Genomic DNA, 12,350 nt, shown 5'->3' with positions numbered 1-12,350 from the left:
GGCCCCTTCCAAGTTCGCCCCAAGTTTGCGCGCGGCCGCCTGGGGGCGGGGGCCGCGCGGAGGGGCGGTGGCGCGGCCGGAGGGTGGGGTCTGGCGCGCGGGGCGGGCGCTGCCGCCTGGCCGGCCGCGGCTGGCCCGGGATCAGGGAGCCGATGTGGAATTTCCTGCCCGGCCCGGCGCCCCTCCTGCCGCCCCCCGCCCGGCCGTGCACTCCGCTTCCGGCCGCTCTCGCAGCGGCCGCACCCGCGCCCGCGCCCGCCCCGCGCCTGCCCCGCGCCGCATGGAGGGCGCAGGGCCCCGGGGGGCCGGGCCGGCGCGGCGCCGGGGAGCCGGGGGGCCGTCGCTGCTGCTGCTGCTGCTCTGGCTGCTGCCCGGCCCCGCGGCGCCCCAGGAGCTGAGCCCGCGCGGCCGCAACGTGTGCCGCGCACCCGGGTAGGAGCCGGCCGGGCTGGGGGAGGGGGCCGGAGGGGACGCCCGGGGCCGAGACAGGGGAGGGGGCGCCGGGGACTGCCCTGCGCCGAACGCGCGGGCCCCTCGTGCGGCCCTCCCCGACGCCGGCTCCGCTCCAGGCCGAGCCCGGGCGCCGGGCCACGACGGTGCGTCCGAGGATACCCCGGGAGAGAGGAGAGCGGAGGGCAGCGGGCGCCAGGAGGGCAGACACACGGGGCCCGAGATTTCACACCCAGAAAAGAAGGACCCTTGGGCCGGGTTGGAAGGGCCGTAAAAAGACGGGAAGCGCATTCCGAGCCCGTGGCAGGGCATGTGCCAGGGCCCGGGCAGAAGAGTGTGGCCGGGGCCGGGAGGGAGGGAGGCCGAGAGTCCCGCGGCGGCCTCCTCCCTGCGCGGGGGGAGCCGGGGAGGTCTCAGGCTAGTGGGAAGCACAGATTGGCGTCTTGGGAAGAGCGGACGTGGGTGGGAAGAGGGTGGTCACGGAGCAGGGCGTCGAGGAGCCTGCGCTCAGAGTGGGCCGGGAGCGGGAACAGGACAAGGGCGGGCGCCGGCCTCGGGAGGATGCGGACCCAGGGAGGATGCGGGTGCCCCAGGAGCCGGCTGGGGAAGCCCGTGTGGGCCGGGCGAGGACAGGACTTGTGGGGGCCGGGGAACCGGGGCCCAGGACCGCGCACGGAGGACCAAGAGCGCGGGCCAGAAGCCGGGGGTGGCGCCGGGGTCGGGGGGCCCGGTCGGCCTGTCAGGGGCCACTGCGAGGTCAAGGGCATCTCCGTGCGGGGGCGGGGAGCCGGCGTGTGCGGGTGCTCTGGCGCGGGAGGGAGGCGCCGGGCAGGCGGCTGGAGAGGCGGCCACCGGCCCCCGGCAGTCGGGGCGCCCGGGGCCGCAGGGCCCAGGGAGGCCGCGTCCGGGGGCAGGGCGGTCGCCGCAGACAAGGGGCTGTGAGGGGCCGCGCGGGGTTTCCGAGCTCGCATCCCGAGGCGCGCAGACCCCTCCCCGCTGCCAGCCCCGCCTCCGGGGCGGGGGCCGGCCTGGCCCGCCATCTGCTTCACATCGACGCCGCCGCCGCCTCCCGGGCCTCCCGGGCCTCCCCGGCCCCAGGAATGCGGCGGCGGCGGCGGGCGGGGCTGCCTGGAGGGGGGAGGGCGCGATCGCCGCCGGCCTGTGCCTCGCTTCAGCCCTCCTTCCCCGTGGGGGTCCTTACCGGGGGGACCCGAGGGCCAGCTGGCCGCGCTCCCCCTCCCCGGACCTCCCCATTGGATGGCCCGTTCCAGTTGCCGGGAGCCTGGGCTGGGTTTCAGATCCCCAGGCCTCCGCATCCGAGTGGCCTCGGGCACATCGCTTAAGGTCTTCGGGCTGGACTCTGCTCCTGACAAATAGGGTCGGGGGTGCACCCGCCTCCTGAAGGGGAGGGAGAGGGGATGGCCCTGGTCCCGTGTGGAGCTGGTTAACAGGAACCACCGCCACTGGGGGCCCCGCCTCCCTCCCCAGGGTCTGGACCATCTCTTCCATGACCTTCCCAAGGCTGGGCCTTTCAAAGCTCCACTAGCTGTTGCCTCTGCCTGGAGGCAGGAGGACCACGGAGGGGAGCAGCTCTGTCAGTAAAACCCCAGAGGCTTTCTGTGTGCTGACCTGGCAGTGCCAGGGCACAGCTGTCCCGTGTGTGCGCATGCATGTGTGTGTGCATGCGTGTGTGTGCGCGCGTGTGTGCATGTGTGTGGGGGGGAGACTTACCACAAGTCATCTGACATCTGGCAAGAGCTAGGGAGGAGGTATTCAGCGGGGAGACCCAACCGGAGGTGATGAGTGAGAGAGGCCGGGGGAGAGGAGCCCGGAGCAGAGCCCGGCGGTGTCGGGGGCAGGCCCTGCCTGCTGAGGGCCTGCTGGAAGTGCGGAAGGGGCCCAGGTGGCTTGGACGGGGATGGTGGAGGAGAGACCACCGGAGCTCTGCCTGCTCCTGAGAAGACTGAGGCCCCGGAAACCCTGGGGCAGGAGGACAGAAGGTGGGAGAGAAGCAGGCAGGATGAGGTGGCGGGGGGTGGGGGGGGCAGGGGACAAGTGGCCTGTCTCCTGGATCCACTTTGGAAGGTCTAGCCAGATGTTTCTCTGTGCATTGTCTCTGGGAGGGCACGGGGTCCCAGCCTCTCAGCCTGGAAAGACAGGCCTTACCCTGAGATAGAGTCAACTTGGGGTGGGGGCTTACGCGGAGGAGGCCTCCAAGGCATTGCCGGTGTCTTGCTGGGACTTGGGGAGCCTCATGAGGGAGCCAGAGTGGACAGAGCAGGGGGCGCAGAGGAGGGGGTGCCCATAGCGGGGTGGGAGGAGAGCCGGGCCGTCGTGGAGTCCCAGGGGGTGTGGGGGCAGAGGGCACTGGCACAGACACTATGCCAGACAGACACTGGCACAGTGAGTGGGCAGTGCACTTGGGTGGGTTCAAGATCGAGGTCTGAATCAGCACAGCTCCAGATACAGGGACCGCGCTCTGTGGCGGGGCACCACCTGCTTGCTGCGGGGCCTGGACTAACAGGGTCCCGCCCGAGCATCAGAGCTGCCCTGTCCCCGGCCCTCTCTCTTGACCTCTGACTTGCATTAGATCTGAGGCAGCCGGGCTGCTAGCCCATCCCAGCCTTTTCTGCCTCCCGTCTTAGGAGGAGAGGTCCCACAGGCTCGTCCTCTACATGGGCTCTGTCCCGCCAGCGGGTGGGGTTTTTAGCTCTGTTGGGTGGGGCCTGGGTGCCAGCCACCCTGGGGGAGCTTTCTGGAGCCTATTCAGCATGGGCTGAAGTGCACACAGCAGCCTTGGGTGAGTTCTTGAGCTGTGCTTAGTTGCTCAGTCGTGTCTGACTCTTTGTGACCCCATGGACTGCAGCCCGCCAGGCTCCTCTGTCCATGGGATTCTCCGGGCAAGAATACTAGTGTGGGATGCTATGCCCTCCTTCAGGGGATCTTCCCAACCCAGGAATTGAGCCGGGGTCTCCTGCACGGCAGGCAAATTCTTTACCAGCTGAGCTACCAGGAAATTTCCTGGGTGACTTCTTTTTTTTGGGGGGGTGACTTTTTTTTTTTTGGTGCCAAAAGCTGGAGACATCTCACTCTGTTAATCCTCCTGCCAAACCTATGGGGACCCATTGTACAGATATAGCGGCTGGTGCTCAGAGAGGTTAAGTTCTGTGCCCAAGGTCACACAACAAGTGGTAGACCCAGACATCCGATGCACCTTCCTGTGGCCCTAAGGCCAGGCTCCCAAGCTGGTCACAGAGCGAGGAGGCCAGGCCATCCGGGACGGAAGGTGGGCAGTATTCCCAGGCTGTCCCAGCAGGCCATTCTGGTGGGGTCGCCTGCAGAAGGACCAGCTCCAGAGGCTCTCCATCCAGAGTCCTGGGCTCAGGCTGGCAGAAGAGGCAGGGGGTGATGGGTCTCCCCGCAGATGGGCTCCTTGGAGCCCCAGGGCAGGGCTGGGCTGGGTGGGTGGGGACGCTGGGAGTCAGGAAAAGCCAGCCCTGCTGAGTGTTCCTGTCTCTGGTTTCCAGTTTCATTTGTGGAAAATAAGCTGGTCCATTCCTTGAAGTTTGGGGTTTTATGGGTCTTGTTCCTCAGGTCCCATATCTTTGGCCCAAAGGAGAATCCAGCCCTTTCCGGGAGAGGGGATTCCCTTGGGGTCCTGGGTGCCACCTGGGGTTTAGTGATCATCTCAAGCTGGGAACATGGAGGGCATCTTCTGAGGGGCCTGCTAAGGGGCAGCTCAACTTTCCTTTCCCTGACACCCCACCCACCAGGGCCATCAGGCCCCTCCCACATCCTCCACCAACACATGGCCAGTTCTGGGTTCCCATCCTCCCCAAGACCCTCTCCTTTGCTCTCAGGTTGGACGGAGGCCGTGTGACTTTAGGATCTGAGACTCCACAGACCTGCATTCTGAGTGTCTGTCCCTTCTCGACCTCCTTTGCCCGCAGTGTGGGCACACCCCACCTCAGCCCTCATGACCCTCGCCAGGGGCCATGGCTTCACTTGGGCAGGGCCACCGAACCTCTGTGTCTGCCCACCCTATCATGCCAGGGCTCGGAGGCTGCACCACCCCAACATGGGGCACTTAGGAAGTTCTTATCTCCTATTGTTCCTTGGAAAAGCCAAATCAAGTTGAGGTTTCATGAAATTGCACAGAGAGGACATTCCAGTGTGGCCTTCCTCTAGCCCGAGTCTCGCCCTGGTGCTCTGCAGCCCTCACTTGCACTTTCCTCACCTGGACAGACTCCCTGGGTGTCCCCTGCCCGAGCAGACCCCTCACCAAGTCCACCTCGCTCAGAGGCTGCCTGTCTCAGCCCCAACAGGGCATCCTGATGTGCTGCCTGACCCAGCCAGTCCTGGCACTGTCTGGGTCTGAGCCCTTGACACCCATCGGGCCAGACTCCGCCCCACCCCGGGGTGCCCTAGGCTACCTCACTGGAGCAAGTCCTAGAGGCCCAGAGACTTTTGCCCCACCCCCACCTCACCACTGCCCCTCCTCAGACGCCTGGGGTCTCTTCTCAGGCCCAGCGGATGGGGGAAGAGGGCACAGATCAGGAGAGGCAAGACCCCCAAGTAGAGGGAACTGTGGAGTTCTTGGGGGTTGTCTGCGCTCTGCCGCCTCCCAGGGTTTGCTCTGGATGGCTGAAAAATGTGACTTACTCGAGTCCCCCGAACCTATAGCAGCGCCTTCGATAACCACCTGCCGAGGGGAGGGTGGGGATTGCTGGAGGGGGGGGGGGTCCCAGCGCGAGGGGCTCAGACTCAGGCGCCAGTCTCTCTGCCTGCAGCTCCCAGGAGCTCACGTGCTGCGCCGGCTGGAGGCAGCAGGGGGACGAGTGTGGGATCGGTGAGTGGGTCACCCTGGGATCGGGGCCGGTTCGGGGGCGGGGGTGCACAGAGAGGAGGAGACAAGTGCGGCGGCTGGACTGGGGACACCTCGGCCCGTCTCGTCCGCAGCTGTGTGCGAAGGCAACTCCACGTGCTCGGAGAACGAGGTGTGCGTGCGACCTGGCGAGTGCCGCTGCCGCCACGGCTACTTCGGGGCCAACTGCGACACCAGTGAGAGCGGAGCGGGGCGGGCAGGGTCCCAGAGGGGCGGGGCCTGGCCGGGAGGCGGAGCGGCGAGTGGGCGGGGCCTGGTTCGGGGGCGGGGCGCCGGGCGGGAAGCTGGCAGGCTCTCTCGCCAGCGCCTGGGCCTGCCCCGGTCTCCACTCCTGCAGAGTGCCCGCGCCAGTTCTGGGGTCCCGACTGCAAAGAGCTGTGCGTCTGCCACCCGCACGGGCAGTGCGAGGACGTGACGGGCCAGTGTACCTGTCACGCGAGGCGCTGGGGCGCACGCTGCGAGCATGCGTGCCAGTGCCAGCACGGCGCGTGCCACCCGCGGAGCGGCGCGTGTCGCTGCGAGCCCGGCTGGTGGGGCCCGCAGTGCGCCAGCGCGTGCTACTGCAGCGCCACGTCGCGCTGCGACCCGCAGACGGGCGCGTGCCTGTGCCACACGGGCTGGTGGGGCCGCAGCTGCAACAATCAGTGCGCCTGCAACACGTCGCCGTGCGAGCAGCAGAGCGGCCGCTGCCAGTGCCGGGAGCGCACGTTCGGCGCGCGCTGCGAACGTTATTGCCAGTGCTTCCGCGGCCGCTGCCACCCGGTGGACGGCACGTGCGCGTGCGAGCCCGGCTACAGGGGCAAGTACTGCCGGGAGCCGTGCCCCGCCGGCTTCTACGGCCTGGGCTGCCGCCGCCGGTAAGCGCGGGCCCCGCCCAGGGGGCGGGAGTGAGCCGGCCCGGGCCCCGCCTAGCCTCCCGTCCCTTCCCCAGATGCGGCCAGTGCAAGGGTCAGCAGCCGTGCACCGTGGCCGAGGGCCGCTGCCTGACGTGCGAGCCCGGCTGGAACGGCACCAAATGCGACCAGCCGTGCGCCGCCGGCTTCTACGGCGAGGGCTGCGGCCGCCGATGCCCGCCGTGTCGCGACGGGCACGCCTGCAACCACGTGACCGGCAAGTGCACGCGCTGCAACGCGGGCTGGATCGGCGACCGGTGAGCGACCTGCGTGCGCCCCAGACACGCAGCCCCCCGCCGCCCCCCCTCCCCCGACCGCCCTCCGCGTTGGGCTCTGTGGGCTTCAGGGTCGTTGGCCCTGCTTCCACTGACGCCCCCTCCCCGCGTTCCGAGGTGTGAGACCAAGTGCAGCAATGGCACATACGGCGAGGACTGCGCGTTCGTGTGTGCCGACTGCGGGAGCGGCCACTGCGACTTCCAGTCCGGACGATGCCTCTGCAGCCCGGGCGTCCATGGGCCCCAGTGAGTGCCCGGGGACGAGAGGTCTGAGGAGTCAGTATCCGGCACAGGGCTCCAGCCAGACCCCAGGTGCTGCTGTATTGGCGACCAGGTGGGACCCAGGCTTGGCCCTCAGCCAGCTAGGGAGCGACCAGGGGCTCTTGGGGGGCAGTTTCCTGCCCTGGTGTGGAGCCGGCGTTCAAGCCGGATCTGGCGGCCAGGTCAGCCTGTGGTCAGTGGGCTCCCCTGAGCTGATGATATGAAGTGAGCAGGGACCTCCACGTACACCCACGGGTCTGGTCCGGCAGCCTCTCTTCCCTGTACACAAGAGTCAGCCCCCGAAGTGGGCACCGCGGCCAGTGATCTCGGCCGGGCCCCCAGACTCCCCGGCGCTGGAGTGCACCTATGCATTTCCAAAACACTGATCGCCCAGGACGTGCTGGAGGTGGGGTTGGCCGCAGTCCCTAGAGAGTGGAGCCAGGGAACGCGGGGCTGGCCGGCCGCGGGGTCGAGCGCTGGAGGCGTCTCGGAGAGCAGCTCGGCGGCGCCCCCAGACCCCGCCCGCCTCCCTGACCTCGCGCTCCCGCAGCTGTAACCTGACATGCCCGCCCGGGCTCCACGGCGTGGACTGCGCCCAGGCCTGCAGCTGCCACGAAGACTCGTGCGACCCGGTTACCGGTGCCTGCCGCCTGGGTGAGTGGGTAGGGGCCACCGGGCGGGGGCGCGGCGGTCGCTGGCCGCCGCTCTGATCGGGCGCTCCCCACAGAGACCAATCAGCGCAAGGGCGTGATGGGCGCCGGGGCGCTGCTCGCCCTGCTCCTCGGCCTGCTGCTCTCGCTGCTCGGCTGCTGCTGCGCCTGCCGCGGCAAGGACCCAGCGCGCGGGTGAGGCTTCGCGGCCGGGCCCTAGCCTGGCGCGCGTCGCGCTGGGTCTGCGGCTAGGTGCGCCTTTCCCGGCCCCGCCCCTTCGCTCAGGCCCCGCCCCGAGGGGCCGCGTTCACTGTAGGCCCCGGCCCGGGTTAGCTCAGGCCCCGCTTGCCGCCCCGCCCCGCCCCGCCCGGTGGCCCCGCCCCTTTCCCCGCGTCCACTGTAGGCCCCGCCGCCGGCCCCGCCCCATGGGTGGGCACCCGCTGAATTGCCCCGCCCCTCCGGCCAAGGCACGGTCCCGCCCCCTTCGCTCAGGCCCCGCCCCCGCAGGGAGCTCTCGCTGGGGAGGAAGAAGGCGCCGCAGCGCCTGTGCGGACGCTTCAGTCGTATTAGCATGAAGCTACCCCGGATCCCGCTCCGCAGGCAGAAGCTGCCCAAGGTCGTAGGTAAGGATGACCGGGGAACACTCCCGACGCAGGCGGCTGCGGGAAGTGGGCGTGACCGGGTCAGTATAGGAATGGCGGGGCCTTGATTGTCCATGGGAGGGGCGAGGGGAGGTGCGCCCAGGGCGAGGAAAGAGGGCTCGCGGATACGGGGGAGCCTGGGAGGAAGGCAGGGATGGTGGCCTGGACGTCCGTGTCGCCCAGCAGTCTGCGGGAGTGAACGCACCGTCTGTTCTGGTGCGGAACCGCAGGTGGACGCGGGACCTGTGCGTGGGAATGCCCTGCCGCAAGAAGCCCCCGTCCCCGGCCCAGACTTCTGGCAGTGCCCAGGGTCTTCCCTGGAAAGGGGGCAGGCTGACCCCTGGGCCCCCACCGCTGTCAGGACGGGTCAGCTTCTGGGTTGCAGGGCATGCCGTTTTCTCTTCTCTGTCTGCACTGATTCACACCGGGGTGGAAGCTCTCTGTGTCTTTCCCACTTGTTTCCAAAGATGAAGGGGACGAGGTGATGAAGTCTCCTGGGAGGTAAAGGTGGAGACAGCTGAGAAAAGCCACGCTGGGCCCACTCAGCATGGCGGGGTCTATGGACACGGTGTAGGGGCTGGAGCCCACCTCCTGTTTGTGCAAGGGGGACAGGCTGGCCAGCCTCTGGGATTCCCTGTTGGCAGGGTCTACATCTGTGGAGGCTGTGCCTGGGGGTGGCAGCCTGCTGAGGTGGGCTGAGCCAAAGGGTGGCCTCTCCACTGCGCATTTGCTCTCAGAAACTGCCGCAGGGCGGGGTCTGAAGCATGGCCTGGGGGGCCTGATGGTGTCTCCCAGCCAGGTGCTCCCTCTCTTCGTAACTTTCGGCCTGACCTCGGTCAGCTCCCTGGCTGCTGGGAGAGGCCTGTTGAGTTGCCTGTCCTGCTTAGAGTCTTGGGGGTACGGCTGGTTGGGTCCCTACCTCACCGTGGCAGGAGGGCTGGTGAGGGCCCCGGCTGGGGCAAGGCAGGGCCCCTGACAGCTGTGCCTCCCTCCTCCCCAGTGGCCCATCACGACCTGGACAACACGCTCAACTGCAGCTTCCTGGAGCCGCCCTCGGGGCTGGAGCAGCCCTCACCATCATGGTCCTCCCGGGCCTCCTTCTCCTCCTTCGATACCACGGACGAAGGCCCCGTGTACTGCGTACCCCATGAGGGTGAGTTCGTCTCCTTGGGGTGAGGACCCCTCTTGCTCTGACCCAGCAAAGGGTTCTCGCTGAAAAGATCTCTGCTCGGAGGGACAGGGCGGAAGGGCAGGTGATGCTGTTAGCTGGGGGTGGGGGACATACAGCTAAGGCTGCCCAGCACCAGACTCGGGTGGGGGTCTGGGGAGGTAGCCGCGGCTGGGTTCACAGCTGGGGACACCAGGCAGAGAGAAGTTTCTGGGCTGGGGGAGGAGCTGGCAAGAGGAGACAGGAAAGGGAGTCTTCAGGGTCTGGAGGCACACTTTGACGGGAAGCCTTGACTCACAAAGGTCAGGAAGCAGGCTCACTCTCTGGGCTTCTGGCCCCTCTCCTCCTGCTACTGTCCCCATGAATGACTCTGGGCAGGTGACCAGGTGAGCCTGAGTCTTGATTGCTCTTAAGGAAGGATAAGGAATAGAGGGTCAGATGTGGTCATGGTGGCCCCGAGGCCAGGAATGGGGTGCGGGAGAGGTTCGAGGCCGAGGGGCGGTGGCCCAGGAAGGAGCCCCTTGTCTTGCCCAGGGGCTCCAAGTCTGCGGTCAGCGCGGGGAGCATGCCAGGCCCGTCTGGATGCCAGGATTCCTGAGCACCAGCAGGGCGGGAAGAGGACGGGAGGGGGCGCCGGCGGTGGCTTGCGCCTGGAAGCTGGAGGGCCAAGCTTTTCCCGCGGGCGGTGACCGGCCCGCTCTTCCCTGGTCAGAGGCGGCTGCCGAGAGCCGGGATTCGGAGGCCCCAGCCGCGGCGCCGGTGACCACGCCCACGGAGGAGGCGGCGCCCCTCCCCCCGTCCTCCGACAGCGAGCGATCGGCGTCCAGCGGCGACGGGCCCGGAGGGGCGCTGTATGCGCGCGTGGCCCGGCGCGAGGCCCGGCCGGCCCGGGTCCGAGACGAGGCCCGAGGCCTGTCGCTTTCGCCATCGCCCGAGCGTCGGAAGCCGCCACCACCCGACCCCGCCACCAAACCCAAGGTGTCCTGGATCCATGGCAAGCAGGGTGCCGGGGCCGCCGCCGCCGCCGCCGCCGCCGCCCCTGCGCCCTCGCCTCCACCCGCGGGCCCCGAGGCCGCTCCCAGCCCCAGCAAGAGGAAACGGACGCCCAGCGACACGTCGGCGCGGCCCCCCGGGCTGGCGGAGGAGGGGCCGGCCCTCGGGGCACCCTCCCCGCCTCGGGCTCGGGCTCGGGGCCGAGGCCCGGGCCTCCCAGAGCCCACGGACTCTGGCGGGCCCCCGCGCAGCGCGCCCGAGGCCGCCTCCATGCTGGCCGCCGAGCTGCGCGACAAGACTCGCAGCCTGGGCCGCGCCGAGGGGCCCCCGGGCATGCAGGGCCCCCGAGAGAAGCCGGCGCCTCCGCAAAAGGCCAAGCGCTCCGCGCCTCCCTCCTCTCCGGCCCGCGCGCCCCCCGCGCCCGAGGCCCTGGGGCCCGAAAAGGCGGCAGCCGGCACGCCCGGATCCGACACCCCTCGAAAGAAAACCCCCATCCAGAAGCCGCCCCGCAAGAAGAGCCGGGAGCTGGCGGGCGAGCCGGGCAGGGCGGGCGCGCCCACGCTGTAGTAAAGGCGCCCCATGGGCCTGCAACTTCCCCGCTTAGCAGCGCTGCTTGGCACCCCGCGCCTCGCGCCCCCGCGTCTCCCGCGGGGGCCCCAGTCTGGAGCCGCCGGGCGGGAGGCTGCGTCTCGCTGGTTCAGGCCCTGCGGCCCTCCTGGACAGGACCGTGCTCGCTGCGGCAGGAAGCCACATCCCGGTGGCTGAGGCCTGACAGGCGCTTCGCTGACCCCTCCCTTCCCACGGCCTCCCTGGGGAGGGCTCCTGTCTGCCCGCCGGGCTCTCCAAGGCCAGGGGCAGGAGGGCTCTGTCTAGAGAACACCTCCCACTGGCCCAGAGTGCCTTGGCTGGGCCGCCTTCTCACTGGCTGGGGCCAGAAGCACTTCCACCCTGGATGCCTCTCCAGTCAAGGCCTGGCGCCTCTGGCTGCAGGCTCCCTCCCTGTGACCCTGGCCAGAGGCTCCTTCCACTGGCTGAGCCCCAGGGCCTCTGGTTGATAGGAGCCTGGGGAGGAGGGCTGGTCTCTGCTCCTCAGGGGGCTTGGCTGTCCCCCACCAGTCCTTCCCAGCCCCCTCCGCTGTCGAGCTGGTTTTGATGGCCTCCCAGCACCCCACATGCCTGGGAATCCGAGGGGCGACTCCAGTGGCCTGAGGAGATGTATTTATAGGCCCCCGGCAGGGCTGCTCCCACCCCCCACCCCCGGGGGCCCCAGGATGGGCTCCTCTTGGCAGGGGCTCGGCCAAAGCTTTCCGAATAAAGTGCCTCCCCCCCCACCATGGTCTGCCTGCTTCCTCTCTGCTGGGCCTCTGACAAGGACTTCACCCCAAGAGACCTGGCACCCCGTGACCCAAGTGGCATCTGGGAGCACAGGTGTGGTCCCCCAGGACCACGTGGGAAGTGCGTCCTGTCCGTCTGCCCAGCCTTGATCTTTTTATCCAATGTGTTGGGCACCTACTCAGCCCACCCCCTTGCTGGTGGTGCCGGGCAGGCGGGCAGGAACAGATAGGGTGGTTACGAGGAAGGAGCTGGTGTGTGGCTACCCCTGCCCTGCACCTTCCCCACCGGCCACTGCTGTACGCTTGGGGCCCCGAGCTCTTTGGTGTGTCTGGGGCGGGTCAGAGGCTGGGGCCAGGGGGCAGCAGGCCAGGGGCACAGCCTCCAGCTGGGCCACGTCTGGCAGTGCACAGAGCCCCGCTGTCCGTCTCAATGGGCTCCCTGTCCTCAGCCGGAAAGGCTCAGCCGCCAGCCTTGCTGGCTGCGGGAGCTGGGGGGAGGGGGCAGCACGCGGGAGCTGGGGGGAAGGGGCAGCAGCCTGGAGGCAGCTCCCCACTGCCTGGCCCCGGCTGGGCCCCTCTCTGGCCTGCCCTTCTTTCTGCGGCCCCGTATTCCGTGTCTTCAGGGCTTGTGGCCCTCAGGAGGGCCTTGCAAGTGACCTTCCTGAGCTCCAGAACCTCACCTCTCTAGGTGTGCGCTGGCCCCGCCCACCTGGGCTCCTCCATCGCCCGCCTCTGCCTGGCAGGCCTCTTCCTCACCCCCCGCTGCCAGCTCTTTCTGTCAGGAGATTTGGCCAAGACGC

General features: G+C 68.9%; 1 protein-coding gene across 2 annotated transcripts; it reads left to right on the top strand.

Moving 5' to 3' along the window:
• Nucleotides 1-240: 240 nt before the first annotated feature.
• SCARF2 (scavenger receptor class F member 2) lies at nucleotides 241-11,547 on the top strand. Of its 2 annotated transcripts, none has more exons than XM_025267170.3 (11): nucleotides 241-432; nucleotides 5,241-5,299; nucleotides 5,410-5,511; nucleotides 5,673-6,192; nucleotides 6,267-6,485; nucleotides 6,621-6,749; nucleotides 7,315-7,418; nucleotides 7,492-7,609; nucleotides 7,907-8,037; nucleotides 9,056-9,208; nucleotides 9,936-11,547. In XM_025267170.3, the coding sequence occupies exons 1-11, from the start codon at nucleotides 281-283 to the stop codon at nucleotides 10,781-10,783; spliced, it is 2,535 nt and encodes an 844-aa protein (XP_025122955.3). In that variant the 5' UTR covers nucleotides 241-280; the 3' UTR covers nucleotides 10,784-11,547. The 2 variants fall into 2 exon arrangements, with proteins under 2 accessions (XP_025122955.3, XP_025122956.3); XM_025267171.3 differs by having other exon boundaries at nucleotides 242-432; nucleotides 7,922-8,037.
• The last annotated feature ends 803 nt before the right edge of the window (nucleotides 11,548-12,350 follow it).

The sequence above is a fragment of the Bubalus bubalis genome, chromosome 17 (genome assembly GCF_019923935.1).
Source record: "Bubalus bubalis isolate 160015118507 breed Murrah chromosome 17, NDDB_SH_1, whole genome shotgun sequence".
Classification (NCBI taxonomy): Eukaryota; Metazoa; Chordata; class Mammalia; order Artiodactyla; family Bovidae; genus Bubalus; species Bubalus bubalis.
Note: the sequence above shows the minus strand (reverse complement) of the source record. Positions and strands in the feature narration are given on the sequence as shown.